The 17,467-nt window shown below is 45.5% G+C and overlaps 1 protein-coding gene across 1 annotated transcript in view; it reads left to right on the top strand.

The window, feature by feature from the left end:
• The window catches only part of LOC115061562 (titin-like), a 154,750-nt gene that overhangs the window by 68,255 nt on the left and 69,028 nt on the right, over positions 1-17,467 (top strand). Inside the window, exons 103-140 of the mRNA XM_029529957.1 lie at positions 2,738-2,861; positions 2,972-3,238; positions 3,318-3,415; positions 3,503-3,671; positions 3,847-4,116; positions 4,275-4,541; positions 4,616-4,894; positions 4,986-5,394; positions 5,482-5,606; positions 5,700-5,966; positions 6,164-6,433; positions 6,533-6,832; positions 6,920-7,222; positions 7,321-7,508; positions 7,637-7,751; positions 7,893-8,180; positions 8,336-8,487; positions 8,770-8,917; positions 9,055-9,232; positions 9,345-9,466; positions 9,740-10,027; positions 10,160-10,456; positions 10,554-10,740; positions 10,875-10,990; positions 11,130-11,429; positions 11,584-11,883; positions 12,088-12,193; positions 12,353-12,549; positions 12,725-13,033; positions 13,114-13,392; positions 13,558-13,857; positions 14,110-14,412; positions 14,513-14,709; positions 14,886-15,069; positions 15,328-15,630; positions 15,810-16,109; positions 17,026-17,144; positions 17,275-17,452. Of these exons, the coding sequence (XP_029385817.1) occupies positions 2,738-2,861; positions 2,972-3,238; positions 3,318-3,415; positions 3,503-3,671; positions 3,847-4,116; positions 4,275-4,541; positions 4,616-4,894; positions 4,986-5,394; positions 5,482-5,606; positions 5,700-5,966; positions 6,164-6,433; positions 6,533-6,832; positions 6,920-7,222; positions 7,321-7,508; positions 7,637-7,751; positions 7,893-8,180; positions 8,336-8,487; positions 8,770-8,917; positions 9,055-9,232; positions 9,345-9,466; positions 9,740-10,027; positions 10,160-10,456; positions 10,554-10,740; positions 10,875-10,990; positions 11,130-11,429; positions 11,584-11,883; positions 12,088-12,193; positions 12,353-12,549; positions 12,725-13,033; positions 13,114-13,392; positions 13,558-13,857; positions 14,110-14,412; positions 14,513-14,709; positions 14,886-15,069; positions 15,328-15,630; positions 15,810-16,109; positions 17,026-17,144; positions 17,275-17,452 (8,602 nt within the window). The remainder of the gene's footprint in view (positions 1-2,737; positions 2,862-2,971; positions 3,239-3,317; positions 3,416-3,502; positions 3,672-3,846; positions 4,117-4,274; positions 4,542-4,615; positions 4,895-4,985; positions 5,395-5,481; positions 5,607-5,699; positions 5,967-6,163; positions 6,434-6,532; positions 6,833-6,919; positions 7,223-7,320; positions 7,509-7,636; positions 7,752-7,892; positions 8,181-8,335; positions 8,488-8,769; positions 8,918-9,054; positions 9,233-9,344; positions 9,467-9,739; positions 10,028-10,159; positions 10,457-10,553; positions 10,741-10,874; positions 10,991-11,129; positions 11,430-11,583; positions 11,884-12,087; positions 12,194-12,352; positions 12,550-12,724; positions 13,034-13,113; positions 13,393-13,557; positions 13,858-14,109; positions 14,413-14,512; positions 14,710-14,885; positions 15,070-15,327; positions 15,631-15,809; positions 16,110-17,025; positions 17,145-17,274; positions 17,453-17,467) is intronic.

A 17,467-nucleotide genomic window follows, 5' to 3' on the forward strand; every position in this document is an offset into this window, starting at 1 on the left:
TGAAGATATGGGACCAGCAGGCGTTGCAGGAACATGGGATGGTTATGAGTCACCACCTGCAGGATGAGGACAGGGAGAGAGAGGAGAGGAACTGGGAGAGACAGAGACTTTGGCAGAACATGGTTAGTAAATGCTGGATAAATGCGTAGAACTGGGTGAAACTGTTTTTTTTTTTTAAGAAGGATGGTTCTTATCAGCGCATGCAAGTGGGGAGGGAGGGAGGGAGGGAGAGAGAAAGAGGGAGAGGGGGAGAGAGGGTGACAAGAAGAGACAGACAGCGAGAGAGAGAGAGAGAGAGAAGCTCAGTCCTTCCCCCAGCAGCCTCGGCCTATAGCAGCATACCTAAAGAGTAGAGGACTTTAACTTTTTAACTATAAGCTCCGTCATACAGGAAAGTTTTAAGCCTGGTCCTAAAAATAACTAAAGAGTCCGCCCCCCAGACCGATGCTGGGAGTTGGTTCCATAGAAGAGGAGCCTGATAACTGAACAATCTGCCTCCAGATTTACTCTTGGAGACTCTAGGAACCACAAGTAAACCTCCATCTAGAGAGCGGAGTGGCCTGCTAGGACAGTAAGGAACTATGAGCTCTCTGAGATATGATGGAGTTTGGCCATTAAGAGCTTTATATGTTAACAGAAGGATTTAGAATTCTACTCTGTGTTTTACTGGCAGCCAATGAAGAGCAGCTAACAGGAGAAATATGATCTCTTTTCCTAGTTCCTGTTAATATTCATGCAGCAGCGTTCTGAATTAACTGAAGGCCTTTCAGAGATTTGTTTGGACATCCAGATAGTAATGAGTTACAGTAGTCCAGCGTAGAAGTTACAAATACATGGACTAGTTTTTCTGCATCATCCTGAGAAAGGATGTTTCTGATTTTCCTAATGTTTCTCAGGTGGAAGAAAGCTGCCCGACTAACTTGTTTTATGTGAGGGACAAAGGACATGTCCTGGTCAAAAATTACTCCAAGGTTTCTTACAGTGGAGCTGGAAGCCAAAGTGATGTCGTCCAGACTGATGAGATGATTAGATAGTATTTTTCAGAGGTGCTTAGGACCAAGTACAATAACTTCTGTTTTGTCAGAGTTGAGAAGTAAAAAATTTCCAGTCATCCAGACTTTTGTGTTCAAGACATGCCTGCAGTCTGACTATCTGAGTGACTTCATTTGGCTTCATTGATAAGTACAGCTGAGTGTCGTCTGCATAGCAGTGGAAATTGATGCTGTGTTTCCTGATAATGTTGCCTAGAGGAAGCAGATAAAACGTAAAGAGGATTGGTCCAAGTACCGAACCCTGTGGGACTCCATGACTGACTACAGTACATGAGGAGGAGCTGTTGTTAACATGAACAAACTGATGTCTATCTGATAAGTAGGATTTGAACCACCTTAGTGCAGTTCCTTTAATTCCAATGTTCCAGTCTCTGTAGTAAAATATTATGATCTATGGTGTCAAATGCAGCACTAAGATCTAGAAGGAGAAGTATGGAGGCTGATCCATTGTCTGAAGCCATTAGAATGTCATTGGAGACTTTAACCAGCGCTGTTTCTGTGCTATGATGAGCTCTAAATCCTGACTGAAACTCTTCAAACAAACTGCTCCCATCCAGATGCTCGTGTAGTTGTTTTGCTACAGCTTTCTCAATGATTTTGGAAATTTAAATTCAGTAGGAGATTCAGTAGGAGACGTAGGCAAGAGCTGATAAACTTTATCTGTAAAAAAGTTAATGAAATCATTACTGCTTAGAGCTAAGGGGATCACTGGTTCAACTGAGCTATGGCTCTCTGTCAGCCTGGCTACAGTGCTGAAGAGAAACCTGGGGTTGTTCTTGTTTTCTTCTATGAGTGCTGAGTAATATGAACTTCTAGCACTGCAGAGAGCTTTTTTATATGTTTTTAGGCTCTGTGAGACTCTTCTGACTTACTGGAACGCCAGTTTCTTTCTAATTTCCTTGATGTCTGCTTTAAGGCACAGATTTGGTAATGATACCAGGGAGCCAGCCTCCTCAGATTGAATACTTTCTTTTTGAGAGGGGCGGCATTGTCGAGATTCGAACGCAGTGTGGCCATAGTGCTAGTCACAAGGTCATCAACCTGCGTATGGGAGAAATCCTCATTTGAATTTAGATATGGCATTGTTGGGAATGATGACCAAATGTTCTCTTTAAATTTAGCCACAGCAGCTTCAGATAAACATCTATAGCTGAATTTATTCCTCAATGCTGTGGAGCCCATTAAAGTAAACTCAAATGTAATAAGGTAATGGTCAGTCAGTAGAGAGTTTGGGGAAGAATTGTTAGATTGTCAATTTCAATGCCATAAGTTAGAACAAGATCAAGGATGTGATTGTAGAAGTGAGTGGGTTCATTCACATGCTGGGAAAAGCCAATTGAGTCTAGTAGGGAAAGAAACCCAGAACTAAGGCTGTCGCTTTCTACATCAACATGTATATTGAAATCTCCCAGAATAATGATTTTATCTGTACTGAGTACTAACTCTGATATAAACTCAGAAAACTCTGATAGGAATTCTGAGTACGGACCAGGTGGACGGTATACTGTGACTAACAGAACTGGTTTTTCACCTTTCCAGTCTGAGTGGGAAAGACTAAGAGTGAGGCTTTCAAAAAACCTGCAGCCAGATTTTGGTCTGGGGTTGATTAATAGGCTTGACTGAAATATTGCACACACACACACTGTCACATCATCCAGCTGACCTCTGTGTGTCCATCCCTACAGGTGAAGACTCGTGTAGCGGGTCGCGTTCACACTTTGACCGTCAGAGATGTCAAACTGGCCGAGGCCGGCGAAGTCAAACTGACTGCTAAAGACTTTCAGACTCAGGCTCAGCTCAATGTCAGAGGTGAGACAACCAAACACAACAGGGATAGTGAACGCATCGCAGGCTCAAACGTTTCAACAGAACATATGTTTGTGCTTCTTACCTGACATGTAACCTTTGTTTTCTTGCAGAGCCGCCGGTGGAGTTCACAAAGCCTTTGGAGGACCAGACGGTGGAGGAGGAAGCCACCGCCACTCTGGAGTGTGAAGTTTCCAGAGAGAACGCAGAAGTACGCTGGTTCAGAGAAGGTCAGGAGATCAGGAAGACCAAGAAGTATGACTTGATCGTTGATGGACGTAAGAGGGCGCTGCTCATCCACGGCTGCACTCCAGATGATGCCAAGATGTATACCTGTGATGCCAAAGAGTTCAAGACTTCCTGTTTCCTGGAGGTCACACGTAAGGACACACTTATTTTTTGATGACCAGGACTCAGATTTTAAGTCCATCACACTGAGCTGTTGGTTTGTATCTACAGCTCCTCATGTGGAGTTCACGAAGCCTCTGCAGGACGTGGAGGTTAGAGAGAAAGAATCTGCCAAGTTTGAATGTGAAGTGTCCCGTGAGTCCGCCAAGGTGAGGCCTGATCGGACAGACCAGATCAGGTTTTGCAACTGAATGTATAACATGAAATGAGTGCCACAAAACGCTCTTTCCCACCAGGTGCGTTGGTTCAAGGATGGAAGCGAGATCAGGAAAGGAAAGAAGTATGAGATCATCGCCAAGGGAGTCCAGAGGATCCTCATCGTCCACAAGTCTGTGTTTGATGATGAGGCAGAGTACGAATGTGATGCCAGAACTTCCAAAACCTCCGGCATGCTCACTGTCATTGGTAAGCAACTCTGAATAATGTGTCTTTCTCTGACTAATTGTATATCCACCATTTCACACTAAGTTAAAAGTTTAGGAGTCAAGAAGGAAAGTCAAATGTGAGCTGCTGTCGTAGCTCACAAAAGAAAGTCTTTTGAAAACTCTTCATTAACTCCTGCTGCTGTGCTCCATCTCAGAGGAGGCAGCGCGGTTCACCAAGAACCTGTCCAACGTGGAGGGAACAGAGACGGACAGCGTGAAGATGATCTGCGAGGTGTCGAAGGCCAACGCCGACGTTACCTGGTACCGAGGAGATGAGGAGCTACCAGAGGGCGGCCGCTACGACCAGATTGTGGATGGACGCAAGAGGATCCTGATCCTCCAGGACCTGAGGATGGAGGATGCTGGAGAGTATAACTGCAGGCTGAGTCCAACTGTTAAGACTTCTGCCTCACTCAAACTCAATGGTAAGAGTCAAACATCTGAAGTCATTATGCTCTGACCCAGAAAGGACCCTGTGAGATGTCCTGCCTTTACAGTAGGACATCTGGATTCATCATCATCATTTTGCCTTTGGAGGAAGCTGTCAGAAAAGCTCAATTTTACTTATTCTTCTTCTTCGCAGAACTAGCGGCTGAGTTCATTGCCCGGCCTCAGAACCAGGAGGTAGTGGAAGGCGAGAAAGCTGAGTTTGCCTGCTCTGTTTCCAAGGAAACCTACGAGGTGAAATGGTTTAGAGGTGACATGGAGATTGAAGCCAGAGACAAATACACCATCATCAGTGAAGGAAAGAGAAGGGCTCTTATTGTGAAAAACTGTGAGCTGAAAGATGAGGGAGGTTATGTTGCTAAGATTGGCAACGTCAGAGCCTCAGCCGACCTGTGTGTGATCGGTACGACTCTTATTTCCTTGATCTCTTCCTCTTCCATCAAAGGTTTGGTTTCACAAATTTGTGCTTTATTTCAGAAAAACTGAGGATCATCACACCAATCAGAGACACAGAGGTGAAGGAGGGAAGTGAGATTGTGTTCAACTGTGAGATAAACACAGAAGGAGCGAAGGCCAAGTGGCTGAAAAATGAGGAAACCATATTCGAGAGCAGCAAGTATATGATGGCTCAAAGGGACAACGTCTTCTCCCTGAGGATCAAAGACGCCCAGAAGTCTGACGAGGCCACCTACACCATCAACCTAACCAATCAGAGAGGAGAGCAGGCCAAGAGCGCCGCCAGCGCTAAAGTTGCAGGTAATTTTTTTACCATTTCAACTCATGAATTAAGAGAGCAGCTTGGTTGTTGTGCTCTGATTGATGGACTGTTCGCACACTTACTCAACAGAGGAGAAGCTGAAGTTCCTGGAGCCCATCGAGGACATTGAGACACAAGAGAAAAAGACCATCAGTTTCATCTGTAAGGTGAACCGCCCTGAGGTGACAGTGAGGTGGATGAAGGCTGGCCAGGAATTGCCACTCAGCAAACGCATTGTCTACAGAGCCGATGGCCTGAGACACACTCTGACCATCAAGGACTGCGTCATGGATGACGAGGGAGAGTACACCGCAGTGGTTGGAGACGACAAGTGTGCGGCTGAGCTGATCATTAGTGAAGCCCCAACAGACTTCACCGCACAGCTCAAAGACCAGACCATCACAGAGTTTGAAGATGCTGAGTTCACCTGCAAGCTGAGTAAGGAGAAGGCTGCTGTCAAGTGGTACAGGAACGGACGAGAGATCAGAGAAGGTCCCAGGTACAGGAGTCCTCCAGGACCCACTCTCGCTTTTTCTTCAGTTTTAATGTTTTTTTTTTATCGTGTTTTTAATTGTGTTTTTTGCAGATATCACATGGTAAAAGAAGGCAAAGTGTGCAAACTGATCATCAAGGTATGCAGACCTGATGATGAGAGTGAGTATGCCTGTGGTATAGAAGACAGGAGGACCAGAGCAAGACTCTTTGTTGAAGGTAAACTCTTCAGATCTTTCCTTCTTTTTTCAAACTGATAAACAACTGATGTTTGGTGAATTTAATATGTGATGATGTTTGTCTGTTCCACAGAGACCCCAGTGGAGATCGTCAGGCCACCTCAGGACATGTTTGAACCCCCGGGCTCAGATGTTGTGTTTGAGGTGGAGCTCAACAAGGACAGAGTGGAAGTGAAGTGGATGAGAAACAACATGATTATTGTCCAGGGAGACAAGTACCAGATGATTAGTGAGGGTAAAGTCCACAGACTGCAGGTCTGTGAGATCAGACCCAGAGACCAGGGAGAGTACAGGATTGTGGCCAAGGACAAAGATGCCCGAGCCAAGCTGGAGCTGGCAGGTGAGTCATCACACTCTGGGATTGATGTGGCAATGAACATGTTTTTTGTGAAACTGTACATTAATGCAAGTTTGATCAATTTTGGGTTCAAAATGTGTCCTAGAACTCTTTATGGAGGTAGATCAGTGATTTGAACACGTTAAAGGAATCAGTAGGAAATGAAAAGGTTCCACTAAATACTTTTTACTCTTCTGCAGCTGTTCCCAAGATTAAAACCACCGACCAGAATCTGATGACAGATGCTGGGAGACCATTCGTCATGAGCGTTCCCTATGATGCTTACCCTCGTGCCGATGCTGAATGGTTCTTTGAGGGCACCAGTCTGCCTGTCCAGAACATCGACACCTCTGCTGACAAGACCGAGTACCGGCTTAAGAGCCCTAGCAAAGACGACCAGGGCCGGTACAAAGTGGTTATCAAGAATAAGCATGGCGAAGGCGAAGCATTCATCAACTTGGACGTGATTGGTGAGTCTCAAGATTAAAACACTGATTGGTTTTAAGATAACTAGATTCCGTGTCTGTAAACTTTCTTTCTTTTCTATATGTCATTCTATATGTTTTTAGATGTCCCAGGACCTGTCAAGAACCTGAGAGTGGTCGACACAGCTGATGGTGAGGTCAGTTTGGCTTGGGAGGAGCCAGAGAGCGATGGTGGAAGCAAGATCATCGCCTACGTTGTGGAGAGGCGTGATGTGAAGCGTAAGACGTGGACTCTGGCGACAGATCGTGCTGACACTCCAGAGTATTGTGTCAGTGGCCTGAACAAGGACTCCAAGTACCTTTTCAGGGTCTGTGCCCGAAACAGAGTTGGCAGCGGTCCCACTGTCGCCACAGAGGATGCTGTCCAGGCCAAGAATAAGTTTGGTAAGCTTCATCCAGAGATCACCATTTATATAAACATTCCTTCTCATCACAAAACAAGTACTTAATGTTTCTCTCTTCGGCCATAAGATGTTCCTGATGCTCCAGAGAATGTTGCCGTAGCCAATGTCAACAGGTTTGGGGCCACTGTCACCTGGGAGCCTCCCAAATTTGATGGTGGCTCTGAGATCACTGCCTATGTGATCGAGCTCCGTGACAGAACGTCTGTGAAGTGGGAGGCAGCTCTGGTCTGTGGTGCCAACGACCGTTCAGCTGCACTAAATGATGTGGTGGAGAACAAGGAGTACATCTTTAGAGTCCGAGCTGAGAACAAAGCTGGCATCGGCAGGCCGAGTGCTGCCACAAATCCTGTCAAGATCATGGATCCCATTGGTGAGTAAAAACTGGGAATTCACGTGTTTGCATTTTAATACCCGGAAAATAGAATCCAATTGTGCAATTTAATTGGATGTTCTGCATTGTGACTGTAGAGAGACCGAGCCCGCCCCTGAACCTAAACTTCAGTGACCAAATCAAGTCAGCTGTCACTCTGACCTGGGAGACCCCTGCCAGCAACGGTGGCAGCATGATCACCGGTTACATCATCGAGAAATGTGACGAAGGCACTGACAAGTGGCTCCGCTGTAACGCCAGGCTGTGCCCAGACCTCTCCTACCGGGTACACTTTTTTACTGAAGCCCCTGCCATTATCATCCCTTCCCCAATCGACAAATATCCTCTCTGTGTTTATGGAGCTCTGACTTCACTGGTTCATTTGAGTTTACTGCTGATGTTGTCCCATGTCAGGTGTCTGGATTGAAACCTCTTCAGAAGTATCTCTACAGAGTTTATGCAGAAAATGCTGCAGGTATCTCTGATCCAGCTGAGCAACTCGGACCGCTGCTCGCAGACGACCCACATGGTATGAGATGAACAATCCTTTTCATGACAACTGGATCGATGGGCAAACAAAAATATCCACCATGTTGACTATTTGCATCCCACAGTCGTACTGCGGAAGCAGGAGTGACACTATGATCCAAAATGTTTTTCTTTGTTGCAGTTGGTCCAACCTTTGACCTGAGCGCCTTCAGGAATGGTCTGGAAGTGATCGTCCCTCAGTCTCTCATCATCAGAGTGCCCATCACTGGCTACCCAAAGCCTGTGCCCAAGTGGACCTTTGGAGAGAAGGAGCTGACGACTGCTGATGAACGTGTCTCCATGGTAACAAAGCCGACGTATACCGAGCTAACTGTCACACCAAGCGTCCGACCAGACAAAGGCACTTACAGCCTGCAGCTGGAGAACGATGTCTCCTCTGTCTCTGGAGAGATTGAGGTCAACGTCATAGGTAATAATTTTTTTAACTTCATTCCTGTTTGTAGTGAAATCAAATATGGAAAGTAGATTTACTTTTTGCACAAAGGTGTGATTTAGGATTGCCCAGTCAGGGTGTACTCAACAAGTTCTGACACACATCTTTCTTTGGTGCTTTTATCTTCCCAGCATGCCCAAGTGCTCCCAAGGACCTAAAGGTGGCTGAGGTGACCCGACACCATGTTCACCTGATGTGGGAAGCTCCGGAGCATGATGGAGGAAGTCCAGTGACACATTATCAGATCGAGAAAAGAGAAGTGTCCCGCAAGACCTGGGCCAAGGTGAAAGTCAGATTGGATTCTGAAAATATTTACCAAATATTTGATTTGATCAGCAACTAGACAAGAGTAGAAATCAATGAAACTTTTCAGGTCCTAGTTACCAAAACGTGATGAATCTATGGATGTTTGAAACTTATAAATCCAAAATATCAGGTGGTTGGTGGCCCAAAAACAAAAAAATCTAACAAAGCACAGCAGAACCTAAGGAAGTAAAACCAAGAAGAAGGAATTAAAGTCCAAATGTGCAACATCTCCTAACTACTAAAACAACATATTTTTCAGGTTGCGACTGGCATCCTGGACCTCGAGCACACAGTGACAGATGTAATTGAAGGAAAGGAGTATCTGTTCAGTGTCACCGCCTGCAACAAGTGTGGACCAGGAGAGCCGGCATACATTGATGAGCCTGTTAATGTGTCCTCTCCTGCCAGTGAGTATATTCATCATCTCAGACTGAGAACAACAAGTGTTGTGTGTGTCCCCTTTCTTTTGATCAAACTCAGACATCTTAACTTGACCTCTGAGAAAATACCAAGACTCAGATACACATTACGTTTGTCCTTGCAGCTGTACCTGATCCTCCAGAGAGCCTGAAGTGGCGTGACAAGAGTGCAAAGACAATCTTCTTGTCTTGGGAACCTCCAAAGTATGACGGCGGTTCCCCAATCAAAGGTTATGTCGTGGACAAATGTCAGCGCGGTACTGACAAGTGGGAGCCCTGCAGTGACCCCATCCCTGAACTGAAGTAAGTCCTCACAGTTATAAAGTTTATTTGCTTAACAGCGTTGCAGTAATTTGTCTTAGTGTTTATTCACATACTGTTAGACAGCTGTATGAGGTCTCTTATATGCTCAAAGGTTCCAGGTGACTGGCCTGATTGAGGGTCAGTGGTACGCCTACAGAGTCAGAGCTGTCAACAAGTTGGGAGCGAGCCGACCCTGCAGAGCCACTGATGAAATTCAGGCTGTGGATGCTAGAGGTGGGCGAGCACAAAATGCACCTGAGGAGCAACTATCAGAAAATTCTGTAAATGTAATGTACTCAGGAATGAAAGCCCATCAGGATCAGCTGTGAGATGATTTGAAATGGAAATGAGATCAGGATTAAGAAGAGTAAGGAGATCTTTTGTAGTTGGAAAATGTCAATCAAAATGTTAATGGGACTCAGAAAGAGATTAAATTAGTAGTCAGAGTTTATAAAATCAGGAGTCAGATAAATGAGATTTTTATAAGAACTTTTATAATTCCAACAGAGCCTCCAGAGATCCAGCTGGATGTGAAGTTGCTGGCCGGTTTGACTGCCAGAGCCGGCACCAAGATTGAGCTTCCTGCCGATGTCAAAGGAAAGCCCGACCCCCGGGTGAAGTGGACCAAGGCTGACTTGGTCCTGCGGGCCGACAGCCGCATCACCATCGACACAGAGCCAGGACACTCAAAGCTTTCTATCACCGACACCATCAGAGGAGACACTGCTACCTACATCATTGAGGCAGTTAATACATGTGGACGTGCCACTGCCACTATCGATGTCAACATCCTCGGTACACAGACATTGAATAAAGTTCTGAAGCTATAGATACAACTGTACCCATGTGTTGGGAGAGAAGTTGAGCACTAGCTTGTATCAATAAATACAACTCGAGACATTTCTTCTTCTTCCTCCTCCTATTCAGATAAACCCGGACCTCCAGCTGCTTTTGATATCTCAGAGATCACCAATGAGTCGTGCGTCTTGGCTTGGAACCCTCCGAGGGATGACGGTGGCTCACCCATCACCAACTACATTGTAGAGAGCCGACAGGCAGACAAAGAGGAGTGGGTGAAACTGTCAGCCACAGTCAAACACACCACTTTCAAAGCCTGCAAGCTCACAGCAATGAAGGAGTACATCTTCAGGATCAGTGCTGAGAACCAGTATGGCATCGGTGAACCTGCAGAGCATGTGCCAATTATTGCTAAGTATTCCTTTGGTAAGTTTTCACACATCAGTTTTCTGTCCATCAAATAACATGAAAACATGGATGAAAAAAGACCCCAAAGACAGTTAACATTTTCCACTTTTTTCAGATCCTCCTGGTCCTCCAACTAGAGTTACGCCCTCTGACATCGCCAAGGATGCTGTGACTCTGACCTGGTTCGAGCCAGACGAGGATGGCGGCAATCCTATCACTGGATACTGGGTTGAGAAGTTTGATCCAGAAAGTGACAAGTGGATCCGATGCAACAAACTGCCTATCAAGGATACAACCTTCAGGTAAAATATTGCAAAACTCATCTCATAAATAAGAAAGAAATATTATGAACTTACAAGCTGAAGGATGTTTATTTGGGAGTGTTGTTTTGTGTTGTATTGTATTGTGTTGAACAATAATGTGTCTGTGGCTGCAGGGTGAAGGGACTCCCCACCAAGAAGAAGTATCGCTTCCGTGTTCTGGCTGAGAATCTGGCTGGACCTGGAAAACCAAGTGTTGAGACTGATCCAGTCCTCATCAAAGATCCCATTGGTAGGTCTCAAATAGAACTGTTAACGTCTGTCTCGGTCAAAGTGGGCTGTGATCTACTTTTAAAAAATTCTTTGTTTAATCAAGATAGGACATCATAAGGATAATTGCCTGATTATGATAAAACCACATTGTTCTTCAGATCCTCCATGGGCTCCTGGAAAACCTGTTGTCAGAGACATCGGTAAGACCACAGCCCTGGTGGCCTGGACCCGCCCAGAGCACGATGGTGGGGCCAAGATTGATGGCTACATCATTGAGTTCCAGAAGACTGGAAGTGATGATTGGATCTGTATGGCAGAAGACATTCCTCAGACCGAGCACCAACTCAAAGGTCTGATGGAGAAGCAGGAATACTCATTCAGGGTCAAGGCTGTCAACAAGGCAGGAGAGAGTGAACCCAGTGAGCCCAGTGACCCTGTGGTCTGCAAGGAGAGGCTTTGTAAGTTCAGCTCAAGGGAGGACATGGGTGGGCAGCAGAATGCTGCTTTTCTCAAAGGTTTATAGTTCATGAAAAATGTTGTTGTCATGATGATCATGAGTTTTATGGTCAGTAAGAGATGAAAAACCAACACTGCTTGTTTTCCATCCCCTAGACCCTCCATCAGCTCCTCAGTGGTTAGATGTGACCAACATCACCAAGATCAATGCTGACCTGAAGTGGCAGGCTCCCAGCAGCGATGGAGGCTCACCCATCACCAACTATGTGGTGGAGAAGAGGGACGTAAGGCGAAAGGCCTGGCAGGCAGTCGACACCACCGTCAAGGAACTGAAGTACACTGTGACTCCTCTCAATGAAGGGTCGCTGTATGTGTTCCGTGTCGCAGCAGAGAACGCCGTCGGGACAAGCGAATTCTGTGAATTGGAGGATGCTGTGCTCGCCAAGGACACCTTCAGTAAGTTCTTCAATTATGTGTCAGTCCACTTTACCACGTGGCTTTCACAGTTTTTTTCTACATCAACAGATAAATAACACTTTGGTGTTATTTTAGCTGTAAGCACTCTCACAAAGTATTATAGCTTCACTTTATCACTTTGAATATGACTGCAAAATAATTTAGTTGTCAAATATGGATTAATATTCGTCGTATTCTTTGCAGCTACTCCTGGACCTCCTTATGCCCTGACAGTGGTGGAGGTCACCAAGAGGCATGTGGAGCTGAAATGGGAAGCGCCCAAGAGCAACGGTGGAAGACCTATAACCAAGTAAGATGAAAAACTGCTGTGACTGTAACTAAAATTACATGATACTGACAGAATGTGCCTTTTAGAGATATTCTGAGTCAAATGTGAGTGAATTTCTTTGCCTTTACTGTCCGTGATGTCAGATAACACTGAAAAAAATATCACTCCCTCTGTTTCCAGGTACGTCATTGAGAAGAAAGAGAAGGTGGGAACTCGTTGGCTTAAGTGCTGCAAGACTCCAGACAAAGAAACTCAGTTTAAGGTGACGGATGTTGATGAAGGCTCAGAAGTCCAGTTCCAGGTCAGAGCTGAGAACGAGGCTGGAGTTGGTGATCCAAGTGAACCAACTGAGGTCCTGACAATCGAGGATGCCACCAGTAAGAAACCGTCAAACATTCATTGGAAATTTGTTGTATGCATAAGAACTTTCTATCGGTGATGTGGATATTCCTGAAAATCAATTATTTTATCAATGAATTCAGTTTAGACTAAGTGCATTAATATCTATATGAGACTTGAGATGTATTCACAGATGCCCTTCTTTCTCTTCAGGTGCTCCCTCTCCTCCTCTGGAAGTCACCATCCCTGATGCTAGCAGGGAGCACATCAATGTCACCTGGAAGCCTCCAGCCAAGGATGGTGGTTGTCCAATCACTGGCTATCACGTTGAGGTGGCGGAAGCCCGTCCAGAGCTGAAGTGGCTCAGGGTTAATAACAGACCTATCAAGGAGCTGAAGTTTAGGATTGATGATGGAATTAAACCAGAGAAGAAGTATGTTATTAGAGTTCGTGCTATCAACTCTGTTGGTGTTAGTGATCCCTCTGAGATCTCCGACAAGATCTTCACTAAGGATCCTGACTGTAAGAGATTTACTGACACTGTGATCATACTGATGGTGAACCGTAAACAATAAATAATAACAACCTCCTCTGATTTTAAGGTGCTCCAACTATGGATTTGGAGGCAGAGGATGTTGTTGTGGTTGAGGGTGAAAAGCTGCACCTGAACATCCCCTATAGAGCAATCCCAACACCCAAGATGGTGTGGCAGAAGGACACAGTGGAGTGTAAGGCCGATGACCGCCTCTCCATGACAGTGGAAATGAACAGTGCTCACCTAGAGTTACTCAAGTGCACACATGCTGATGCCGGTGCCTATGCCATCACTCTGGAGAATAGTCTTGGAACTGCCACTGGAACTATCAACGTCAAAGTTATCGGTAGGATATCTCCATATGACCATCCAAGGAAAGGTTGTGTAGTCTAATAAAAGTGTGCTCTCATTTTAGTTTGACCCTCTAACTGCTTTAAGGACATATTTAACTAGAAACAGCCAACCTGTTAGATCTCCTCACACATTTTTGCTTCCTTTCTGAACCCTGCAGGACTCCCTGGTCAGTGTAAAGACATCAGCTCCAGCGATGCCACCAAGAATTCTTGCAAGATCAGCTGGGAGGCGCCAGAGAATGACGGCGGCACTCCCATCATCAGCTACACTCTGGAGCGTCGTGAGGCATCCAAGAAAACTTATATGCCTGTCATGTCTGGAGAGAATGTCCTGACTTACACTGTCAAAGAGCTTTTTGTCAACTGTGAGTACTACTTCAGGGTGAAGGCTGTCAACAAAGTTGGAGCTGGAGTTTATCTGGAGCTACGTAACCCGGTCATCACTGAGGAAATCAAACGTAAGTCTGACAATTGATCTGTATGTTCAATGTGAGCATTCAGCATCACAACTGATAAAATGTAGCTCAGGATCAGACTTAAAAAGGGCAGGATGTCAAGTCACATTTTATTATAGAGCATATTTACAACAATGTAAGTTGACCAAAGTGCTTCAAAGGGTCAACATGAACAACATGAAACCAAATGACTGCTGTTCTTTAGTAAAGTTTTGGCCAAAGGAGGCAGCTCAGACATTTACTGTTGATTTGCAGAGAAACCAGACCCACCGATTCAGGTGGAGGCTCATGACCCAACGTCCAAGTCCATCACAGTCACATGGAAGGCTCCAGACTACGATGGTGGCTGTCCCATCCAGGGTTACATTGTGGAGAAGATTGAAAAGGATGGTGACCGCTATGAGAGGGTCACTCCAAGCCTGGTTCCTGGTTTTTCTTACATGGTGACAGGCCTGAAGGAGGACATGGAGTATCAGTTCAGGGTGCGCGCTGAGAATGCTGCTGGAGTCAGTGAGCCGTCACGCAGCACACCCCTGGTCAAGGCTGCAGACCCTGTTGGTACGAGAAGCTACAAACACTTTGGATCATTTATTTTATGGTGTAGTTAGCTTTGAACTATAAACAAGAATCGTCAGTGTCAAAACTTTTTCATTTGCAGAAAAACCAAAGGTCACCCTCCATGCCCGTGTGCAGGCTGGTGTGTGTGTTAAGAAAGGTGAGGAGATTCGCATCGATGCTTTCATCTGCGGGTCTCCTTATCCCAAAGTCACCTGGCTGAAGAATGATGAAGACGTCACCAAAGAGCCAACCAAAAAGATTGTTCCTATCGTCAGAAAGAAGAGGACCAAGGCCAAGGTCTGTGTTGTTGCAGAGACATCACTCCTAATCCCTTTTTACATTCATTCATCCTTAACCACTTATCAGTTATCAGGTCGTGGAGCACTGACGACTATACCACCATGTTGCCCCCCCTTTTTACATGTTTTCAATAAATATATATGTTTTATATATTTCTTTTTTCACACCTTCAGGTTCCAGAACCAGAGGAGGAATTTGTGACTCCACTGCGTGAACGTCTCGGTCTGGATCAGACACAGAAGGGCCAATCTGCACTGATGATCCGTGACGCGGTGAGAGCCGACCACGGAAACTTCACCATCAAGGTGGAGAACACTCACGGTGTCGCCCATGCCACCTGCAATGTCAATGTCCTTGGTAAGTTTATCTGTTTATGAAAGTACCTGAACCTCCGGCTGACATGACCTCCCTGGTTCCTCACATGTGCCACTTTATTTGAAAGATCTATAATATCTGGTAATAATTATTGATTTTGAGAAATCAAGTGAATAGAAATGAAAGAAAATGATAAAACCTTTGGGAGTAAAAGTATTTTCTCTGTTTTTGTAATGTGTTTGGTTTGTGGATGAAACATTCAGTTTTTTTAAATGTTAACGTGAGTCTCTTGTCCTGCAGACAAACCTGGTGCTCCAATCAACTTCACCTTCGACGATATTAGGAACACCTCAGTCGTCTGTAACTGGGAGCCTCCTGAGGATGACGGAGGCAGTGAGATCCTCAATTACATCTTGGAGAAGAAAGACAACAAAAACGATGAGATCGGCTGGATCACCGTCACCTCCACCCTGAAGGGCACCAGCTGTCCTGTCACTAAACTCATCGAGGGCAAGGAGTACATCTTCAAGGTCACTGCTGAGAACAAGTTCGGCTGTGGGCCACCGTGTATCTCCGAGCCGCTGGTGGCCAAGAACCAGTTCAGTAAGTGACAGCAGGGAAATGTAAAGCTCAAGTTAAAGTTTAAATATCTAAAAGTAATCTGATGTTGTAGAATTTAGTACCTTGAAACATTAAGATTCATTTTTAAATTCACTTCCATACACGGCGTTGGATTTTTCACCCAATCACCACAGTCGCTCACCTTCTTTCTCCCCTTCCAGATCCTCCTGATGCTCCCAACACTCCCAGAGTCCACGAGGTGACAGCGAGCAGTGTCCACATCTCCTGGCACGAGCCAAAGGATAACGGCAGCCCCATCCTGGGCTACTGGATTGAGAGGAAGGAGGTTAACAGTAAACACTGGACCCGAGTGAACCGGGCCCTCCTGAACTCTCTGGATGTGAAGGTCACCGGCCTGATGGAGGGGCTCACCTACATCTTCAGAGTCTGCGCCGAAAACCTGGCTGGGCCCGGGCCCTTCAGCGATCCCACCGACCGCATCGTGACCATGGACGCCATCCGTAAGTGCTGTCTGCTGACTCCTCTCCAATTCCTCTCTTTCATATTTGCTCTGTGCGTCACAAACACAACAACCACACAGAGATTGGATCATTGGGCCATCACTGTCCTCTTATTCCTGACAGCTTTTTAAAATATAAATTTATTTAGTTGTATCTTTCCACTTATACTTTTCGTTGACAGGTGATGAAATATGTGTCAGAGCTGATGAGAGTGAACCCAGGTGCAAAAAGGGGAAGCGGTAGTGAGTCCAGTAGGGCAAGAGCTTTTAATCCAAATGGAGGCAGGGGTCATACACAAAAAGGCTGGCAGGACCAGGCAGACAAAACAGGCAAGGAGTAGGCAGGAGAATCAAACATCAAAAAACAGTCCGGTCATACACTGGGAGCGAGCAAACAACTGGGAACACGAGAGAGCTTAGCACACAGAAGGTAACAAAGACAATCTGGCAGAGACATGGGGAATGAGGCGGGGTTTAAATACACAGGAACCAATACAGGTGAAACAAATTAGGAGTCAACTAATGGCGGGAAAAAGAACAAAGGGGGGAAGTAAACGGCAAACAACAACATGGAACACAAGATTTTCAAAGTAAAGCAGGAAGTGTACAAGACAACGAAAACAGAGTCTGACAACATGGAACACAAGAGTTTCAAAATAAAGAAGGAAGTGTACAAGACAATGAAAACAGAGTCTGACAATTTGGTGCTTTTGGTCTTTGAACACCCCTAAAAAGTCAAATCAAATAAAGCATTTTCCCAAAATTCTTTGGACCTCTGTATGTATGAAGTATGAATATGAACAGGCCTTTATTTATTTATTTTAGTCCATTTTAACATGGATCAGTGTACCACCCGGTTCCTAAAACAAGAAGTGGTGTATCTGAACTAACTTTTTATCGTGTCCGCCTCCCCTCAGTGCCCCCTGGCCCCCCTACTCCATGGATCGTGGACACTGGGAAGGACTCTGTCATTGTGGCCTGGAAGCCACCACTGTACAACGGTGGAGGAGACATCTTAGGATACCATGTTGAGAAGGTAGAAAACTAATGTCAGAACTTCCCTGAATACTGGAAAATTAGATTTCCAGTAACTGAAACATCTGCAGCTACATTTGCTCAAACAGAAATGTTCAGCTATGATGTTCCAATCATGTTTTTGGACGCAGGTTTTGGCTGGAGAGAAGGAGTGGACTCGAAGCACAGAGTTCAGGTGCAAAGAGCTGACCTACACAGTAACAGGCCTGATTGAGGGAGCAGATTATTACATCCGAGTCATCGCCGTCAACGATGCTGGTCCTGGAGCTCCAGGAGTTACCGAACCCGTCACCATCAAAGAGCCTCAAGGCAAGAACAAGTTTA

The sequence above is a fragment of the Echeneis naucrates genome, chromosome 21, assembly GCF_900963305.1.
Source record: "Echeneis naucrates chromosome 21, fEcheNa1.1, whole genome shotgun sequence".
NCBI lineage: Eukaryota > Metazoa > Chordata > Actinopteri > Carangiformes > Echeneidae > Echeneis > Echeneis naucrates.